A 20994-nucleotide genomic window follows, 5' to 3' on the forward strand; every position below is an offset into this window, starting at 1 on the left:
AAGGAATCAAATAATACTGGGAAACAGTCAATAAAAATGGTTAGGATACAAGCAACAAGGTTACAGTCATAATTGGGAGGAGATGATTGATAGGAACAATGAGAAGATTAATAGTAATAGTCATACAGACTTAGTAAATAGTTGGACAGTATTGAGGGAATTATTTGTTTAGTAGAGTGATGGCATTCGGGGGAAAACTGTTCTTGTGTCTAATTGTTCTGGTGTGCAGTGCTCTAGTGTCATTTTGAGGGTAGGAGTTGAAACAGTTTAAGTCCAGGATGTGAAGAGACTAGATATTTTCACAGCCTTCTTTTTGACTCCTGCAGTATACAGGTCCTTGATGGAAGGCAGGTTGGTAGCAATTGTTTTTTCTGCAGTCCTAATTATTCTCTGAAGTCTGTGTCTGTCTTGTTGGGTTGCAGACCCAAACCAATATTCCCCACTCAATTCCAAATGCATTTTCCAAAGGCAGAATAACGGTTTCGAGTTCAAAAGGAGCCATTTTGAGCTTGAAACATTTAATAATACAAACAGATCTGTTCTGCGCAGAGTTCAACTCCAACATGTTTTGTGTACCGCTGCTAGATAGCTATTGGCTCCGAATGGTATAAATTGGAGCCTGCACTGAGTAGAAGTTGGATTTGATGTCTTAAGTGGCCTTTTTCTACTTTCTAAATGTGGATTCAGAATTGGACAGAAATGAGTACTTGCTACCAACCGTGATCCCTGAGAAGGCGTTTTAACACATCTGGCCCAAGACTCTTTAATGGGTAGTTCCAAATTCTTCATGACTAAATAATGGTGATTTCATACTGAATTTCTAAATTGCCTTAGGACTTTCATCTGATTTTGAATAGCCAGAAGGCCCAGATGTCCACAGAGCAGAAATGAGCAGAAACTGTCTTGTTGTGGTCTTTAAATACCCAAGTAACTAGAAATATGCATAGTATTAAGTTCTGTGTGATTGGACATATGTAAACATTCTGATATTTGAAATCACCTTCCCTGCAAAGGACCTTTATTTTAAAAAAGTATAGGAGACACTGCACAGTCAATCCAAAAGAAATCAGTAATGAGTTTAGGGTTTTTCTGTGCTTTTTTTGCAGTAGTTATCTTAGAATAACAGAGTTGGAAGGGACTTTGGAGGTCTTCTAGTCCAACCCCCTGCTCAATAGCAACAGCACTTAAGACTTATATACCACTTCACAGTGCTTTACAGCCCTCTCTAAGCGGTTTAGACTCAGCATATTGCCCTCAACAATCCGAGTCCTCATTTTAACAACCTCGGAAGGATAGAAGAGCCGGTCAGAATCGAACTGCTGCCAGTCGGCAGAATTAGCCTGCAATACTGCATTCTAACCACTGTGCCAACATAGCTCTTAAGCATGCAACTATATAACATTTCAGACAATATTTTAAAATTTTAGACAATATCAGACTTTTATCGCTTGGTGTTTGTCTAGGTGGTGCTGCTGGGAAAATATAATGCTCAAGGCCTGGGCTTGGACCATGAACTGATGTTGAGGTGCACCAAAGGACAGGAGTACATCAAAGTGGTGATGCAGCGTGGGCGAATGCTGGGAGCAGTGCTGATAGGGGAAACGGATTTGGAAGAAACCTTTGAAAACTTGATCCTGAATCAGATGGATCTCTCCCGCTATGGTGAAGACCTTTTGGATCCAAATATTGATATCGAGGATTATTTTGATTAAACATCGGTGGGGGCGGGGGAATCAGTGCTCTAAGACTGCTTTTGGGGGGAAAAAAACCAAAATGATTTTCTTGAACTGGGATGGACTTAGACTTGGTGTAATCTCAATTTCAAAGGCATGCAGAATCCGACAGAAACTCTTTTATTTAAAGTACCCCTTTATCATCCAAAATAATTTATGCTGGGAATGGTTTACACTCTGGAATCAAACAGCAACTTGATTCTAGCTAGATCATGACTGACTTATTTTCACATGCTGCAATGGCCTCCGTCTACCTCTCTCCCCCTAAAGCTGAAGTATAAAATGCTTAACTGTTTTAACAAACTTTTATTTAAATGATTAGATTGAATGCTCTGAAAGTGCATGAAGTTTATTTCCAAACATGTACATTTTGAAGTATTTCTAGCGGGACTACCAGATTCTGTAACAACTTTGCTCCCTATGCCATCAGTTTGGTAAACTTGCAAGCTTTTCTTGACCCATTAAGACTTCTCTTTCACTCGGGGAAGGAAAAATAAGATTGAATACAATGTGGGAATCGAGTCTCTGTTTTTATGGCAAGCCTAAATATTTACAATTGAACCTCACATGCTTAAGGAGTTTTCCGTAAAGAATAGATGTGAGCCCAGGCTCTACATAAGATACTCATTATATTCTAACTCTTTTCTAAAGTAAACTTTTCTAAACTGTATTTTCCTTTCAAGCTTTTAGGGCAGTTTTCAGAATTTCAAGACAGCTTCTTGATATTCTGGGGACAATACCTTTGATGTTATAATAAAGGATGTCTATTATAGTTTTTTTTAAGTCACAGAAAATATTGTATTATGTATAATACATATTTATATACATAAATATTTTAAGTATTAAGATTTAAGCTATGATTAAAACTTTTACAGATATTACAGTGACCAGATTCAGATACTGCTCAAATTTAATAAATTTACTTTGAAGTATCATTTCTATACTTAGAAACCAAGATGGACCTTAAATCCTGAAAGTGTTTGTTGCTTTGAGCTCTCAAATGAGAGCATCATCAAATAGTTGAGTTAAAAAAGCAAAGAGCTACTTTGAGCTCAATTACATTACAATCTTTTGTGATGTAATTAGGGAGCCTGAGTGCTTGTACAAAACCAGTCATATCTTAAAGACAACATCAACATGGAGAATTTACTTTGATTATGATGACTAAAAAAAATGGAAGCAGTACTAATGGAAATGTATTCTATGTTCATAGACTTTTTCTACACATGAAAGGACCTCTTTTAAGTATCAAAAACCCAAAGCGTTCTTCCCCATTTTTTTTAAAAAATCAGTTTCTCTTCACGTTTTAAATCAGAAACTTTATTCTATATAAATCCACTCCACTATGTCTTTTAGAAATAGCAGCCAAAATAAGCACCCTGTACTGAGCACTCTGTCCAATATTCACACCAGAACTGGATTTTTATCCGCAACCACACTTCTGACATTTAATGTCAGAATAAACTTTACCCACTGGACTTTTCAAGGAGAAGCAAGTGTATAAAGTTGCATTTCAAGGCATTTTTATTTCAGCAGCAAATTGGAGCATTTCGTGCCAGGAAGGAGTCTCCCTTCTGAAAAGCCATTTCTTTTTTTTTTTAAGATAGGATTCCTCTACATCAAGCCTCTAACACAGAGGTCTTCAAACTTGACAGCTTTAAGACTTGTGGACTTCAACTCCCAGAATTCCTCCTCCAGTCATGTTAGCTTAGGAAATCTGGGAGTTGAAGTCCACACAAGTCATAAACTTGTCAAGTTTGAAGACCCTTGCTCTAACACTTGCCTCAAACTTTCCAGTTTCATTACAACAGGTTTTATATCTGTGTTTTAAAAAATCTGTGTATGTATGTCTAAAAACATAAGGAAAGCAGTTTCTTTTGCCAACAGGACTTAGTAGCCAGGGAGCAGCAGATGATAGCAGTCACCAATACACAGCCTGTTTTTTCTGACTCTCTGGCCTGTCTTCCCACAGGCAAAGGTGTGTGTAGGTTGTCCCAAGAAGCCACTTTCTTAATCTATGATCACAAGCTCATCTTCCTCTTTATTAGCCGTACGTTTGACTTTTTTTGCTTTGACGTGATCTTTTGAAGGAGAGCCACCTTCCTGGTTTGGGGATGTAAACTTCATTTTCTTTCCTGGGGTCCTTGGACTGGATAATTGAGAACATTTCCCCTGTTGATGAAGCCATTTTTAATATATTAAAGCAAATACAAACTTTACATGGCTAATGCTTTTCTGAATCTTCTCCTTGAAAATCCTGGCAAATATGATTCCGTAAAAACTCAATCTTTTGCTTTTCTCTGAGTTAGGTTATAGGGTTAAAAAAGACATTGTTTTGATTAGACTTTAATAGCAGGCCTTCCAAATATGTCCATCAACTCAAATCAATATGACCATTGCTAAGAGATTTTTGGTAGCTGTAGTCCAAACCTTTTAGAGGGCACCTGATTAACTACTTCTCTAGAACTTGATAATAGCAAGCAATAAAGGAAACTGATACAATGATGCCAGTGTGTTTTAAATATTTGAAGGATGTAGATCTATTACCACGCCATAACTCTTTGGAATTGATCATGGAATCATTTAGCTGACACACAAGTCACATTTTAGAATGGTAACATTTAATGCAGTCTCCCAGTAGCCTTTAACTTTATTATCTGCTCACACCAGTAATTTAATACTTGTGAGTTTCACAAAGCTGAGACATCATGTGACTACATACATCCTACTCTGATTGTTCAAGTAAATCATGCATCAAGAAGTTACTTATGTAAGTTACATAAATACACATTCAGGAAAAAAAGTATAAGATTGAATTTTGAAACAGGCAGTTCTTGCTACAAGTTCACTGGCCCAATGAAAACTACAGTCACATCAAAATTCAAATTTCATTTGAGTTCTGTTACCCTTGAAGATTCAAGACTAACAGAAACTGTCTTGGGAAATCAATTCCATGAAGAAGCAGCTGCCTGTTCCAGAATTCAAAATTACCACCTTGATATTCCCGGGAAGGCAGCAGAGCTATGAGAGACTTCTCAATTTGTCTCCAAGATCTATCAGACATAAATCAAGTGAAGATATAAATAGTAACCTCCTAATGCACTTCTCCTGCGAGTCCCTTGGACTGCAAGGCGATCAAACTGATCAGTCCTAGAGATCAACCCTGACTGCTCCTTAGAAGGCCAGATCCTGAAGATGAAACTCAAAAGACTTTGGCCACCTTAATGAGAAGGAAGGACTCCCTGGAGAAGAGCCTAATGATGGGAACGGTTGAGGGCAATAGAAAAAGGGGATGGCAGAGAATGAGGTGGCTGGATGGAGTCACTGAAGCAGTTGGTGTGAGCATAAATGGACTCTGGGGGATGGTAGAGGACAGGAAGGCCTGGACGAACGTTGTCCATGGGGTCATGTTGGGTCAGACATGACCGTGATTAACAACAACAACGCACTTCTCAGATATAAGCTATAGTGAAGATTAATAACTTGGAAATATACCACAGCCAGAATTACTAGAATCAGTTGTTGAAAAATAAGGAAAAAGAAATAACACAGGCTCACCTGAGCAGCTTTATTTTTGCCCTGCATAGTGATAACATGAGCCTTATCTTTCAAAAGATTAGCTCTGGGTCCTATCTTCACATAGGATATTGTGGCAAAGGCTGTGAAACTGAAGTCTTCCCTGGAAGGCAAAGTCTTTTGTTAACTGAAAGGAAGGATTTAAGAGAGGTTTTTATAGGACATGCACTTAGACACCAACTGCTAAAACCAGCAATCTGTGATGGAGATACAAACACGGGGGCAATGAAGAATTTACGTGGGTTGCCCAGAAAAGGGCAGGTTTTAAAAAGCCACTGGACTTACTTCAGATACTGCTGCAGAATCAAATGGGCAACGATTCTCTCCAATACCTCACGGGGAAGTTTGGGAGCAGCAATCTCCAATCCCAGTTTTGACAGACCCTTCCCCAGCCAAGCATCGATCAACTTCAGAGGAGTGAATTTCTGCTTCATTTGGTCCACTTGCTTCAAAATCTTGATGAGTTCCCTGCAATGCTCCGTCACATCCATCTTCTCCAATGCTGAGAGGGGAGAATGAACACAACACAAACAAACCTCAATTCCAAGGAAGAGTAGAAAGATAAAAACAGTAATTAAGATTCAGTTTCTGCCCTACATGGAACCTTTTGGGTAATCAACTCCCGTGTTTTTAAATATGTAAAAAACAAAAAAATGAAAGAACAGAAACTAATCGGGGATCCGCCAGCAGAGTGGTCCAATGTAAGAAGAAAATGAACCATTATATTTGCTATGTACGTAGTTTTAGAAGGATTATTAATTTCAATTTTTTAGGTAATAAAAGTTAAATGTTCATTGAGATTAAAAGGGGAGATAATTAGTGAATATATAAGCTTTAGAGGTGGCACACTTAAAATTGGTAATTTAAGGGGGAAACTAACTTTAGAGATTGATTGTATTAAATCAGATTTTATGAATGGATGCAATAAGAATTTGTGATGAAATATGCAAATGTGGCAGTTAAAAGTATCAAAGTATAATATGAGAAATATTGGTGAATTAAATAATGAGGCAAGCATTTGGAATAATATAATATAAAAATTGAATATGTAACTATGGTCATATTTGTATGCAAAGATGAACCTGTAATCATGCTGTTCACTAAAAAGAGACGTTTTTAAAATGTGGAAAACTGAAATAAAACTTGTTTTTTAAAAAAGAAGAAAATGAACCAAACAAGTCTGAAAATACAGGTTCTCTTGTCGACAGGCCCAATCCTAATTTCTCCTAGAGTGATCAGCTGCATCAGCAACTTTCAAAGAGGCTCTAGGGATCCATGGATTCAGGACTTCAGACTATGCATCCCTAATTCAAATCCTGCCTGTCAAGGAAAAAGCCTATGGAAGTCTATCAGTAGCATCCTAGATGTTCATCTCCACAAACCAGTCGTGTGATTACTGGTAAACAATTTAAAGTGTACTACAAAATCTCAAGAAAACAGACATCAAGGAAGGTGTTTGATAATAAGGAGTTTACAACCGGGGAAAGAAGTCAGTGTTATCTCAGATTATCACATGGATTTCTGTCAGTTGTTGAGATACGGATAAGTAAATATTAGATTGGGAAGAGTATAAAAAGATAACTCATGCCCAAGACATTTCTGCTATCCTTTCTCATTTGCATATGAGTCAAACAAATCTATTACGCAAATGCCTTCAAAAGCCCTGACAGAGAAATGGTTACTCATTTGATTTGTGAACGTATGCTATGCTACGCTAACTTTTATCAGCAGGAAGGTCTGATGATATTCTTAACAATCTCTAATTGTGCTTGATGAACCGTTACACTAACGGCGGAACTAAAAAACAGAGATCTACAAGAGGATTTCTGAATCCGGAACAATGACTCACGACCGCCTCTTATGCCGATTGCAAATTATCACTTTCATCTTCTAAGCTCTTAAAATTCCACTTCGGAAAAACCAAGTTGGCAGCGATTCTCTTCACGGGGTTTTCTTTTTCCTGCTCGCTCACTTACTCTCTTCTTGGCAGCAGTTATCACACATTTTATTACAACTGGCAGAATCCCAGGCCTCGTCAAAGTGGTGAGCGATCTGGACTCGGCGACATCTGCAGCAGAAATACCAGAAACAATCAATGGGTCTTACATGCACAACCACCTACGGTCTACAGCAGGAGTGTCAAACACAAGGCCGGATATGGCCTGTGATGAGGTCAGATCCCACGTCATTTTGGCCCAGTCTACCCAATGCAAAGAGGAAACATGCCAGAAGTTTGGGAAGTGGCGTCAAGCTGGCCACACCCACCCAGTTGGCCACACCCACCTAGTCAGCCATGCCCCTGACCTCACCCCCCGCAATCAACCACAGCCCTGATGTGGCCCTCAATGAAATTGAGTTTGACACCCAGGGTCTATAGATACTCCTTAATTGTCATCATAAGTCGAGCACTACCGGTATTCGTTTCTGATATCTGCCTGTTGTGGTTAGCGGGCAGCAGGTGCGGAGGGTGGAGAGTGAGGACTTGGAGGAGGGGCCGGGACCATCAGGGAGTGGACTGCTGCCTTCAGGGATGGTGGGGGCTGGCAGCAGTGATGAGGAGGTTCCAGAAGAGCCTGTGCTAAGTGCGAGTGAGCGCAGGATGATTCATAGAAGAGAACAGCTGAAGCTGCACAGACGACTTGGGAATAAGGATGCAATGTAATGGCCCCTCCCTCTAGGGAATATAAGCCTGGTTTCAAATGGTTTTTGCCTTTGCAAAAGGTAAAAATGTTCGAAGGACTTAGTGTTATGATTACAGACTCCAATTTATTTGAAGACTTCTGCCAAGGTTTTTCTAATTGGACTAATTGGCTGCAAGCCATGTTATCTACAAAGAGGTTTATTTGTAGATTAAAGGCATGAAAGTTTGAGTTACTGAGTTTATCTGTTTTTGCTCTTGGGGAATTCGGCTGGGTCAGAACATCTGCCATTCCCCCGTCAGTCACATGACTGCATTTTGGGCACTTGGTAACTGGCCCACATTCACAGCCGTTTGCAGTACCCCAGAGTCACATGACCTTCCTTACATCATTTCTGCTGGAAATTGGCCTTTACTTTTAGTTTCCAGAAAAACCTGTCCTTTAGCATACGATAGGGTTCACTTAACAACTGCTGCATCATTCACACTACATCACCGCATTGACTTAACCACCATCACAAATATAAATATATGTATGTATGTATGTATGTATGTATGTATGTATGTATGTGTGGATCTTTGGTTATTCGGGTTTTCTCCTGCGTAAAATTGGAAGTATCTTGGCAACATTTCGACGAAATCTCATTCGTCATCTTCAGGCTTGTGTCTTCAGCTTTGTACTTCTTGGAGTAATGTAAGCTTGCAGATGCTTCTTCCTTTTAACTGCTAGTGGGGGTGTGACTTGATTGGGTGGGGGGTTGGCTGTGTTCTGATTGGCTGGGAGTGTATTCTGTTCAGGTGGGGGCTTGGTTGTGTTCAGGTTAGTCTTAGTTGTCGGGGGATTTGACCTGAACAGAACACACTCCCAGCCAATCAGAACACAGCCAACCCCCCCCCAACCAATCAGAACACAGCCAAACCCCCAACCAATGAGAACAGCCCCCCACCCAATACAGAAGCCTGATGATGGCAGATGAGATTCTGCCGAAACGTTACTACAACTTTAAAAGCACAACTACAATGACGTGGGAAAATACCCGAGCAAAGCTGAAAACCATACATGTAAGTACCATGAAAACTTAAATATATATATATATATATATATATATATATATATATATATATATATATATATATATAGATATATATATATAGATAGATAGATAGATAGATAGATAGATAGATATAGATATAGATATAGATATAGATATAGATATAGATATAGATATAGATATTGGTTTTCTTAAGTTTTCACGGGTATTTATATGTATGGTATTCAGCTTTGTTCGGGTATTTTCCACGTCATTATAGTTATGCTTTTAAAGCTACAACTTTAAAAGCACAACTATAATGATGTGGGAAAATACCCAAACAAAGCTGAATACCATACATATATATATATATATTAAAATCAGGTCCAGTCACATGATAACTGGCTTTACAACTGTCATGGCTCGCAAACCCAAAACTCTGGTGGGCTCAACCATGCCCATATGTCAAGAGCTCCCTGTAATTTTAACACAGGAACGTATCCGTCAGTCCCACCAGTGAAGAAAGCCACTTACCTTCCCACATCGTGACAGTAGGAAACCATCCCATACAGTTTCTGTTGCCCCACATTTTCCATCACTACCATTGTGCTGATTCTGAATATGTCACCAAAGCCGTAATATAAGATGCAATCAGCTCTCTGGTCATCCCGACCTGGAATGAGTTAAAAAATAAAGATACATTTTCACTCACAGCTAAGAAACACAAATCTCTCCCCAGAATAGGTTCTCTCTTAAGTATACCTGCGCGCCCGCTCTCTTGGTAGTAATTTTCCATGGATTTACTCATGGAATGATGTATGACGAACCTCACGTCTGGCTTGTCAATCCCCATGCCAAAAGCAACAGTGGCCACTACAACCTGAAATGTAAAGACGACGAAAATCAGGACATGAAGTTATCCCGGTTGAATAGAAAACACATCTGTATCACAGACTCCACCTGGATTTCGTTGGCACACCATCGCTTGTGAACTCTGCTCTTATCTTTGGGCTCCATATTTGCGTGGTAAGTACCTGCTTTAATCCCCAGTTTTTGTAAACTCATGGTAACTTGCTCAGCATCTTTCTGGGAAAAGCAGTAGATAATTCCTGTGTCAACAAAATAAGTAAGGCTATTTAATGTAGCAGAATAGAAGCAAAAGAGAAAGTTATTTAACCCAGGGGCCCCCAACCACTGGAGACATGGCCCACTATTGGATTTCAGCCCATTCAGAACTGGGCCGTGTAAGTGTGCATGACCACACAGCTCCACTTGCTAGCGCAGCTCCATTTGTGTGAGCACTGGGCATGTGCGCCATTTGCACAAATGGAGCTACACGCATCTGCCACTCACAAAGAACCATCCCCTTTCCCTGCCCCCACCAGACCATGAAGCCGGAAAGGCTGGAGACCCCCGATTTAATCCATTTAGCATAGTGGTATTCAGTAGGGACAAATATGGTGTCAGCTTTGGAAGCCATATTGAGACCAAATGCTCCTACTCTGCCACATTTTGAGCCTGGGAAAGTGGGAGGGGGGAATTTCTTGGGAGTGTATGTAGTCAGACATAACAACATTCTTTTTCTCATTCAAGGTCATGTTATTTTGCACATAAGTGAGGGGAAGTCTTAAGTTGGGACGGATGGTGATTGGGGCATGTGATATGATGATGGGTGCAGGGGATGGATTTGTAGTTTTTACTTATTGCAAGGAAGCCCGGAACTTTCCGATTCAGGATTTCCCAGTTGTGCCAGTTACTATCCAAAATAAACTTTTGAGAAGATGTCTGTCTCGGAGTTATTGGTTGGAGTGGAGGTTTGCTGGAATGCTGACATATGGCTTCATGCATAATCGTTTGGTGAACCAAACAGTTGGTATTGGGTGGTTTATATTTTAACTGAAACATACATAAGACTGTTTTATTCCTGATATTGGCCAAATGTTGGCTGTTCCTGGAAGGATTTCCTTTGGGGAGTGGGTAGGGAAGGCTTAATAACAAAGAAAAAGCCAACTTTTAAATGGCTTTTTCTTGAATGGTGGTAGCAGTTGATGAGGGGAAGAAGAGGAGGGAGGGATGAAAACATTGAGAAGATAGGAGGCAAGCAGGGCAGTGGGATTTCGATAGAATAATTTGTAGCTCAGGGTTGAACTTTGGGGTTTGGTTGTTTTCTTACAGACATTTCATTACCAAACTAGGTAATATCATCAATGCTAGAAGGGAGTGAAGGTTCATTCTAATTTTATATACTACTGGCTTTCCCTGTCAGGGTTGATAGAAGTGGCCTTGGTGGTTCCTTGATTGGGTTGTTGTTTACTGTTAGCTTATTTGGCAGTTCCTTGATTGGGTATTGTTTGCTTCTTGATTGTTAATCTTGATGTTAATCTATGCTCATCTGGTTATTGATTGCTGTGGAGGTGGTGTTTTGGTCTTTTTGTTTCCTTTATAGCATTTTGACTCTCTCTTTTGAATGATGTGTAGTTGTTGCTTATGTCTATGTGTCTGTTGGTGGCTGATTTGTTTGCATGCTGGGCTTTCAGGAATTCTCTAGCAGTGGGATTTGCTATTGTGGAACACTGGTGGTGGCAGCCAATGGGAGAGAGGAGAGAGAACAGCTAAGAAGATAGGAGGGGCAGCTTTGCCTTATTTGTCCCCTAAAACCACTCCAACGTTGCTTAAAGTTTTGTTTCAGGCAAAACTCAGAACACACACACACACACACACACACAAATCCATAGCAGGTGCTTAATTTCCAGAAGGCAATGTGCTTCTTTCATTAGATTCAAAACAATACACATTTTCTATTTTGAGCATGTCCTCAGTACTCAAACAGGCTAACAGTAGAAGAGGCTAACAGTGGTGATCTCTTAGCGATGTTATCGTATTCTCAGAAGGGATTCTTTAGACCGTCCACCTGAAAGGCCTTTGTATCTTCCATTGATGAGCTTCACAATATCCTCAATGCAATTCTGAGCAGATGATGGCTTCTGACGAACCTAAAATGATTTTAAAATTTTCAAAAGACATTCAAAAACCCCTTCTTTTAAGTCATTTAAGCCTTGCGTGAATTTAAAATTAGGTATGCCATCTTTTCTAAGTCAGTACTTTTCAGCTTCAGAAACTAAGATGGGTGGACTTCAACTCCCAGAATTCTCCAGTCAGTAGGCTGCCTGTATGTAGAACTCTGGGAATTGAAGTCCATACATTTTGAAGTTGCCAAGATTCTAAAACACTGTTCTCTAAGTAAATAAAAGAGCAATGAAAGGACAATGAAGAACAAATTAGTGATCTCCAGACTTGAGTTCCAGCAGTCCTAGACATTTTTCCAGAAGATACAGGAGCAACTTAGGATAGATTTTAGTAATTTAAAATGGGGTGAGGAACTAATGTAACAAAAATACCTCATAATAGAGATTGGGTCGGTTGAAGGAAGCTGTGAAGGTGATGCATTTTGACACACAGAGGATGTTCTGCGCATCATGCAGCACATGTCCCGTCGCAGTGGCGGTCAATCCAATCAATGGAGCATTGGGAAACTGCCGTTTTAAGATCCCAAGCAACTTGTAATCTGGATGTGTAAGAAAAAAAGCAGAGATGTTGCATTACATCACTGATTGTAGGCCAAGTTTGATAGAGGTTTAAGGCACAAAGCTAGAAATCAGGAGACTGTGAATTCATGTCTCGCCTCAAGCATGAAGTCAGCTGGTTGACTTTTGGGCTAGTCCCTCTTGCTCAGCCCTAGGAAGAAGAAAGCAGTGGAAATTCTGAAAATGTTGCCAACGTTTTTCTTTTGAGTGGAAAAATCCCCCTACAACTAAGCGAAAGATAAAATGTGTAAGATAACATGCAGAGAGGGGAAGAGCAGCAATTTGAGAACAATAGCTATTCTCCCTCTTTGCCTTAAGTTTGTCCTGGGTAGATATACCAGGTCTGAAGTCATGCCCCCACTGGCTACAGCAGTGGACTTCATCGACGGCAATCCGGGTCAGCTGTCCTGTTTGGTAAGCCTTTTCTAGCTTTGACATAAACATCTTGCTTTTCGCTATCTTCTCCGGAGTCACATAAAGAAGCTTCAGTTGCGAGTTGCGAGACAGCATTTCGGCATGAACCCACTTCACATGTTCCTGTGGGGGCAAGAAAAGGAGATCGTTCAAGTCAGTTAGAAAATGCCAAGGCCTTACTCAAGTTTCTCACACACGTTTTGGCACAAAGCCACCTCAGACGTTTCCAAAGATTGATTTTCTAATGTTAATGTTGCAGTTCTTCACAAGTGAGATATAGAAAATTGGACCTAGGGGCATCATGCATATGACTATGTATTGGTAATGTGTTAAATCAGTGTTTTTCAAACTTGGCAACTTTAAGATGGGTGGACTTCAGCTCCCAGAGTTCCTCAGGCAGCATGGATTGAAATCTACCCCACTTAAAAATTGCCAAGTTTGAAACACACTGTGTTAAACAGCAGTCCAAATATTCATCCAAGTATGATAAATACTGACTTGTCCCCGTCCCCCCCCCCAAAAAAAGTGCCTATATTTAAATATCTATTTCAAAGAAGTGGTCCTTCATTCCTATTAATTGTCAACACCACTTACCATTGAACATGCTGGTTGAGGCGTTTGGGATCCATCACAATGCATAATAAATAGTCATGTGTTCCACTTTCCTGCTTTATCCAGGGCCTTTCTGCACTACCCATTATGTAATTATTCCTTTTAGTCCTCAACCTATGACCATAATCGGGACTGGAATTTCTGTTCTAAGTCATTGCCAGTTGTAAGCTGAGTTGGACCCAACTTTATCACCATTTTCTTATGATTGTTAATCGAATCACTATGGTTGTTAAGCAAATTCATGGTCATTAACCAAAAGCTGCAGCATTTAAGTGTGAATCCATTCTTCCAAGCAGGTATTGCTGGAAATCAGCAAAAAAAAGCTCACACATTGCAACTATGTGACCGCAGGATACTGCAACAGTAGTAAATGTGAACCAGTTGTCAAGTGCCCGCATTGCGATCACATGACCAGGAGTGATATGATGTTATTAATACAATGATTGGATGCTTTTCAGCACTATCATAACTTTCAATGGTTTACAAATAAAGGGTTGTAAGTTGAGAACTACCTTCATAAAGCTTATTTACAGTTCAAAGATTTCAGCACTAACCATTCCAAATCAAAATCAAAAGGTCTACCTTTCGTCTCTGAATTTTCTATTATCTGGGAAACTGAAGCTAGAAAAGTAAAATCTGATTTGTCACCCAGATAAAAAAGAGATCATTCTCAAGTTGGAAGTTTTCAATCAAGTCCAGCTGCCTTTTGGAAAAGCACCTTTGGCTTTTCAATCAAGTGTTAAATCCAATGCTGCTTGTGTAGCATCAACATATACATCTTTTTCAGTAATATTCCTTTTTCTATGCCATTCTGGTGGCAAGACTCCTTCCAATCAGCACAATTGCTCTGATTCACTTACAGCTGCTCCTTTAAAAAAAAAAAAAACATCTCTGGTAACTGGTCATCTTGGCACCTAGCCCATACCTTGCTGCTGGAAGCATTCAGTAAAGTTGCTGATACACCCAGCTGTTCCAGCATCATTAGCTGATCCTCCATGAGGGAGATGAGAGGACAGATCACAAGGGTGAAGCCTGGAACAAAAAAAAAAACCCGTATAAATTAGTCATTGGAAAAATGTATTTCGTTTGTTGGCCCATTTTCCTTTAATAGAGAAATGCAATACTGCAAAAGGAAAGCGAAGATGCCCTTTGTCATGCCCCTGTCGGAATCTGATTCTGAGAGGGAGGCCTGAGCAGCTGACAGGGAGTGGGAGTTTGGCTCTCTGTTGGAAGAAACAGGGGAAGGGTAAAGTCCAGCTGGGCAGAGCAGGGGAGAGGTAGAGCAAGGCAGAGGGAATTCAGAGGAAGACCCAGGCCCACCTTCATCCTAGAGCACACAAGGAGGAAAGGAAAAAGGAGCAACGTGAGTTGCGTGGCTTACGGGGGAGGAAAGGGCCCTGATTCCCTTCATTAGCTGCAGCTGGGAACACAGTGTTTAAAAAGGGGAGTTGCGCACAGCCAACTGTTGAGAGCAAATCATGAATTATTTGGTATTGTCGAGGCTTATCTGGGTTCCTGGCGTCTTCTCAACTGTGTGTCTTTTGCTGGTCTTTCAAGTCTGCAATTCCTTATCCTGCCTTGTCAAGTTAATTACTGTAGCATGGTTTGTGTGGATTTTTATTTACAGTTTGTATGTACTTGTTTTTGGACTGAATTTCCTCCACTTAAAGGCTGTTCCTGGGAGAGTTTTTCTCCAGCCGAAGATAACCTTGACACTGGGAGCAAATTGGAGGTACTAAAGGGACTCTTCTTACTTATGTGACTGTGTTGCCTTTGTGCCACGCCCCGGGTCATCACACACTTGATGCTGCCTGAATTTGGTTGTTTTCTTGCAAACATTTCATTGCCCAAACTAGGTAACATCATCAGTGCTAATAAGAAGTTCTGTTTATATTCTTGTTCAGGGAACCCCAACCTACAGTCCATGGACCAGCACAGGGCCACGGTATGCCAGAAACTGGGCCACGCGAACCAAAGCCCCAGCCGCGGGATGCAGGCAGCACACGAAACCAAGCCCCCTCTGGTCTGTGGAAAACCCTCTCTCCATGGAACCGGTCCCTGGTACCCAAAAAGTTGGGGGGGGGCACTGTTCTAGTGGCTTGTTGCACTAAAATTGCTTGACGCCAATCTTATCAAGAGATGGAAGTTAATTATTTGGAAAGAAAAGGGTTCTCCTATCCGTTTGTCCTAAGTTGTGCGAAGAGCATTAGATTGGAAAAGTCTGTTAAAACATTATGCAGTATGAATCTGTTATTTCTTCCTGGTTTCAACCAAAAACAGTTGCTCGAGTTACAAAGCGCAGGTAGTTACCCTGAGAACCTTCCGCTGGCAATTGATAACACAGGCTCTTTCCCCCTCCGGTAGGCATGACGAGGAATACATCTCTGCCAGCCATTGTTGCATTAATTGCCTCCAGCTGCAAAGGCCTAAATTTCTGGAGGCCAAAGCTCTTTTGTAACACATCCCTGATCTTCGCAGACCACGGAAAGTCTGTAAAAAGAACATTTAAAAACAACTTTGAGGTTCATTTGAGTATAGAGAGACCATTAAAAAAAGGCTTTTTTCTGAAAAGGGAGCAACAATGACCCAAATTTTATATGTTTTCCGTTTTCTAAACTGAAAAAAAAAAAAGTACTACGACCGCTCATTAAAACCTCAGCCAGAGAACAAGATGCAGAACGACTTGCATTCCCATCTCTATTTTCCCTCTCCTTTACAACCAATATATTCATTGTGCAATGGAAGCAAGAATCAAAGGCCAGCAAGCCAAGACCCTTTCTGAAAAAAAGTTAACTATGAGCAAGTGAACTACAGCCAATTTCTCTTGATCTAAATGAACATCAAATTGGTGGTTATTCATGTGCAGAAATGTCACGACTGCTTAATATAGCAGTGAAGAATCTTCTCCAAATTTAAATTCATCTGAAGCAACAAGAGAAAGAACTTTGCATGAAGTATGATTATGGACAGCATGCAGTAAAGGACTTAGGCTGCTTTCAACCTCATTTAACCGAAAAACAGATGTGTATAAAATTAACAGCCTTTGCATTTAATAGCAGTGATCATCTTTTGAATATTGAACGTAATGTTGATGAGGTCACTGTTTGATTTAAATGGCAACGGAATAAAGATTCTGAGCTTGCAAGACCTTCTTTGTTCCAGTCCTCAGTTGCTGATTCAGTCTCTTTGCTGCTCCCACTTTTGGTGTCTGAAAACTGTCTTATTTTCTTCTTCAAAATGGTCTTCTTTTGAATGAGTTGTTGTTGATGTTCAAGAAGTTCTTGAATCTGGATTTCCAATGCCTGAAGTTCATCGTCAATAGACCCCAGCTCCTCCTGCAGCACTGAAGGGAAACATTGCAACATTTTCCCCCATTTGATGGGAAATTAATACACCCTGGATTCAATGCAAGGAATTGTCGTGCTTTCTCTTTCTCTTATGCTTCTCCAACCAAGCCTCTAAAGACATGCTCCATTATGACTAAACTTGTCAATCAATATAGCCAGTAAGGCCTCTTCTTTCCAAACTAAAAGCTAATTTAGCCCAAATCTAAAAGATCTATAACACATCTATGCACAGTCATGGCATTCCCATTTCTTTTCTGAAATATGTACATACATACACCCACACCCACATTACATATTATATGTATTTAAAATCTGTTGTAATAATGCATGTTGGAAGCACAAGTTACCTGAAAGAGTTGTTGACATCGCCTTTAAAGTGCTTCACTAACAAATATTGATCAAAGCAATGCTCCAAGTTTCTTCCTGAAAAAACAATAAGTTGCTGTAAATCAAGGACTACTTGTACTCTATGCTAACCCTAACAGGATGAATAAAATGCCAGGGTTTGTGTTTAAATTCTGTTGAATGGGCACAGCATCCCCAGTCCCACTTACAACTCATTAAATTCAACAAGTTGACAGGCATCATGTAGTGTTTAAATCTCCAACATGCCACTGATCCTCAAATCTTCTGAGGAAGGGATACATTTTACTCTGCCCTGAAGTCTGTGGAAAAAAGCAATAATAGTTTGTTATTAGGTAGCCTTTTTCATTTTAAAGGCAATTTACTTTTTAAAAAAAAATATCCAAATTTTAAACTAAAAAAAAAGACTATGGTGCAAAAGACCATTAAGAAAACACTCAAAATCTACAGTAATGCAATACCTTTTATAAGGTAAGGACCAAATCAGAAGTCCTAAAATAGCAAACAAGCTTATTGGTTTCTCCTGAAATATGCACTAACCCGAATATCAGGCAGAACAAAGGTGACGTTTAAAAATCTGGCACATTGTCAACATTGTTGATTGGATTGGTTTAAACTCTTCTCTGAGCTATGCAGATTTCAATTGTCAGTGATATTGGGACAAACCAGATGTAAAAAAAAGATAATTCCTAGATGTGTTTTCTTTCTTTTGTGCAACCTATTGTGGCCACGAGAGAGCAGTATATAATTTGTTCAGTTCATCTTTTTTGGCTTTGCTTGTGGAATTGAATTCCACACCTCTTTAGGTTGCCAAGGTTAAGAAACATTGCTATGGATCTTTTTTTCAAGGGGGGGGAAACCTTCGAGTCAGGCAACTGCCTGGACAAGTCCCTACAGTTTTTTTGGCAATATTTCAGACGCGATTTGCCACTGCCCATTTCCTAGGGCTGAGAGTGGCCTCATAGAAAGCATCAAAACAAAAACAAGCCAATATAAAGAGGTAAATAACAAAGATGCAGCCATTACTACTTTGCAAAACAAAATCCTTGTCTTTAAGAAACAAATCTTTAAAAAACCTCTTGATCGAAGGACTTGCATATAAGCTTTCCCTAATATTGTATTCATCAGAGGAATTCTGTCAAATTCCCGTTTTCTGAAGTTCCTTGCATTCCCTTCCAAAACAAAGTTCACCTGATATATACAACTGTTTTCTCAGCAACATAAAGGGTTTTTTAAACCGTGCAATCATGTCAAATTTGTTCCAGATAATTTCACATGCAGCAGCTCTTTCCCCAACATTAGTTTTCTAGGTTGATGAAAAAAAATATACAAAGTACTGAAACCTGTGAATTCCCCACTCTGCCTATGTTCTATAGTGCATCAGTTCAGATATACATTTGGCATTTGAATGAGAGAAGCAAAGCTTACAACAATTACACTTGCGGAATTTCTGCTTGTTACATTGTATTTCAAAAATAGAGGACCTGCATTTCAACCATTAGAACAAGTATTATATTTGCTATTGCTATTGTTACTGTTTTCTCTCACATCAGAATGGAATTTCTATCCAGAAATATGCTAACTAGATGAAGTTTTTTGCCACACCAGTACTATCTAGAAATTTGCAAATATGGAAAGCAAACAGGTTTTCATGGACTTTTTAAACCGTACTAAATTTACTAAATATCCTCTTCTGACAAAACACAAAAAAAACAAAAACAGCCTTGCCCTCACTGCTTAATGCTTACATCACAGTATCACTGCCAAAGCTTTGAGACAATTTTTAGGACTGGAGTTTCTGGATAAGATATATCTGCCTTGAACAATCACACCGTTCTGTCATAATGAGCCGCCATATCAGCCTCGTGTAGAAAAAAGAAAAGAGCTTTGCAAGCTTACATGATACTTCATGTAATTTTTGGTGAATCAGTCTCTAGGACAGCTTATCATAGAAATATTTTCCTGAAGATAAGGTGAAGCTTTAGAAATTTTAGTGTGGCTCTCCACACTAAGTTCTGATTCAAATCTGCACTTGTGACTTTGGCAACTAGCAAATATATTTAGTTTGAACAGGAAAAAACCCAAGTCACTTTCCTCTGCCTTCTGTTCCATTCCAGAAGGAACCCTGGCTGTTCATACACCTTTATTCAGTTACAAACCTACAGGTAGCAGCTTTATTTCCACCTCATGCATAAGCATGGTTAAAAGATGGATTTGGAGAAAGTTCAATAAGCCATGTTTAGCTTAAGCTAAGCATGTTGTGTGAACACGTTCTGAATCAAGAGGTGTTTAGCTGGATGTTGCTCAGTTAACACTCCTCTCTGAGGGAGATGGGCAGTTAAGAAATATAAAATATAAGTAATTTTTTTAAAAAAATCCCTAGACTAAAATAACTGATTTGCAGGATATATTTTCTCTCTCTCTCTCCCCCTTTTTAAAATAACACTGGGTCACAGGATGGCATAAACCCTTCCCCCTTTTATTGATTTTTCCTTGCAACTTAGGATAAAGGTCCTCACTACAAGACAGCCATCAATCAAGTCCTGTTCCTTCAACCCAACCTACTTCACAGAGCTGCTGTGGGAGAAATGGGAAGGGTGATGTTCACTCACTTGAAATTCTCCACAAAAGAAAGGATATGAATCCAACAAATATATACCAGTAGGTCTTTTCCTTGTGGAAAAAAATATTAGACTAGGCCAACGTTTCTCAACCTTTATGATGTGGGGATTTCAATTCCCAGAATTCCCCAACCATAAGTTGGAACTCCACATATCTTTTAGCAACCACTGGCCTAGACTATTATTTATCGTCTTCTCTTTCTCTCCACCTGCTGGAATATAGGAGCTCTTTAAAAGACTGAGTCAATCGTGCCATTTGTAAAAGAGCAGGAATAGAACCGGGGGGGCCTACATTGCAGGATTGTTGTAATCTTCCATTCTCTCCAATTCCCTCCCAAAGTGTCTATGGAGATTCTCAGTCACCCAGATCATGGTTATCCCAAAGGTGCTTTTTTTCAAGGGGCAATTGGACATTGTTTTTTTCTTTGAAGACCTTTCACTTCTCATCCAAGAAGCTTCTTCAGCTCTGACTGGATGGTGGGGAATGGAAGGATTTATACTCCTTGCAGACATCTGGTCATTTGCATTCTTTTAGAGAGTCGTTGAGGCCACCTGGAGGTTCAGGGTCACCTGAACTCTCTCACCAGAGGGGGAGAGATATGACATCTCCCATCTCCAGTCTACAACTCAGTCCTTTCAGCAGTCCCAAGGCGGCTCCACAAACATTTGCACCACTCAGGTGACCCTGATGACACTCATAAACCTCCAGGTGGCCTCAAGGGCTCCCTAAAAGGATGCAAATGACCAGCCGTCTGCAAGGAATATCAATCCTTCCCTTTCCCGTCATCCAATCGGAGCGAAACGTCTTCAAAGAAAAACCAGAAAGTCCAGTTGTCTCTTGAAGGGGGCGAAAAAAAAAACCCCTCCGGGGCAGCGCCCGACCTAACGCCCATCCCTTCCCCCAACGAGGAGACCAACCTCTCCCTCCGTCTTCTTTCCCTTCCGCCGCGCTCAAGAAATCCCAGCCGGCATCTTGGCCCCGCCCCTTCAGTATTTTTTGTTTTTTTTTTCCCGCTTTCCGGCCTTGCTTCAGCCAATCCGCCCCGGCGCGCGCTCCACTCTTGGCCTCGCGCTT

General features: G+C 40.2%; 2 protein-coding genes across 2 annotated transcripts in view; one reads left to right on the forward strand and one right to left on the reverse strand.

Moving 5' to 3' along the window:
• PYROXD1 (pyridine nucleotide-disulphide oxidoreductase domain 1) overlaps positions 1 to 3952 on the forward strand; it is a 23456-nt gene extending 19504 nt beyond the window's left edge. Inside the window, exon 12 of the mRNA XM_026678240.2 lies at positions 1464 to 3952. Coding sequence (XP_026534025.2) covers positions 1464 to 1712 — 249 coding nt within the window. The 3' untranslated portion in view covers positions 1713 to 3952. The remainder of the gene's footprint in view (positions 1 to 1463) is intronic.
• On the reverse strand, positions 2062 to 20911 carry RECQL (RecQ like helicase). The gene is made up of 16 exons (XM_026678235.2): positions 20838 to 20911; positions 17490 to 17600; positions 17283 to 17358; positions 16737 to 16931; positions 15899 to 16078; positions 14514 to 14620; positions 12901 to 13099; positions 12377 to 12543; positions 11890 to 11971; positions 9939 to 10087; positions 9741 to 9858; positions 9513 to 9651; positions 7286 to 7377; positions 5595 to 5811; positions 5292 to 5412; positions 2062 to 3905 (listed from the first exon to the last, which is right to left on the reverse strand). Exons 3-16 carry the CDS (start codon positions 17299 to 17301, stop codon positions 3744 to 3746), a joined length of 1947 nt encoding a protein of 648 aa, XP_026534020.2. The 5' UTR covers positions 17302 to 17358; positions 17490 to 17600; positions 20838 to 20911; the 3' UTR covers positions 2062 to 3743.
• Between the last annotated feature and the right edge of the window lie 83 nt (positions 20912 to 20994).

Source organism: Notechis scutatus, chromosome 6 (assembly GCF_049901735.1).
Source record: "Notechis scutatus isolate UNSWTSFEM ecotype Mainland chromosome 6, rNotScu1.2, whole genome shotgun sequence".
Classification (NCBI taxonomy): domain Eukaryota; kingdom Metazoa; phylum Chordata; class Lepidosauria; order Squamata; family Elapidae; genus Notechis; species Notechis scutatus.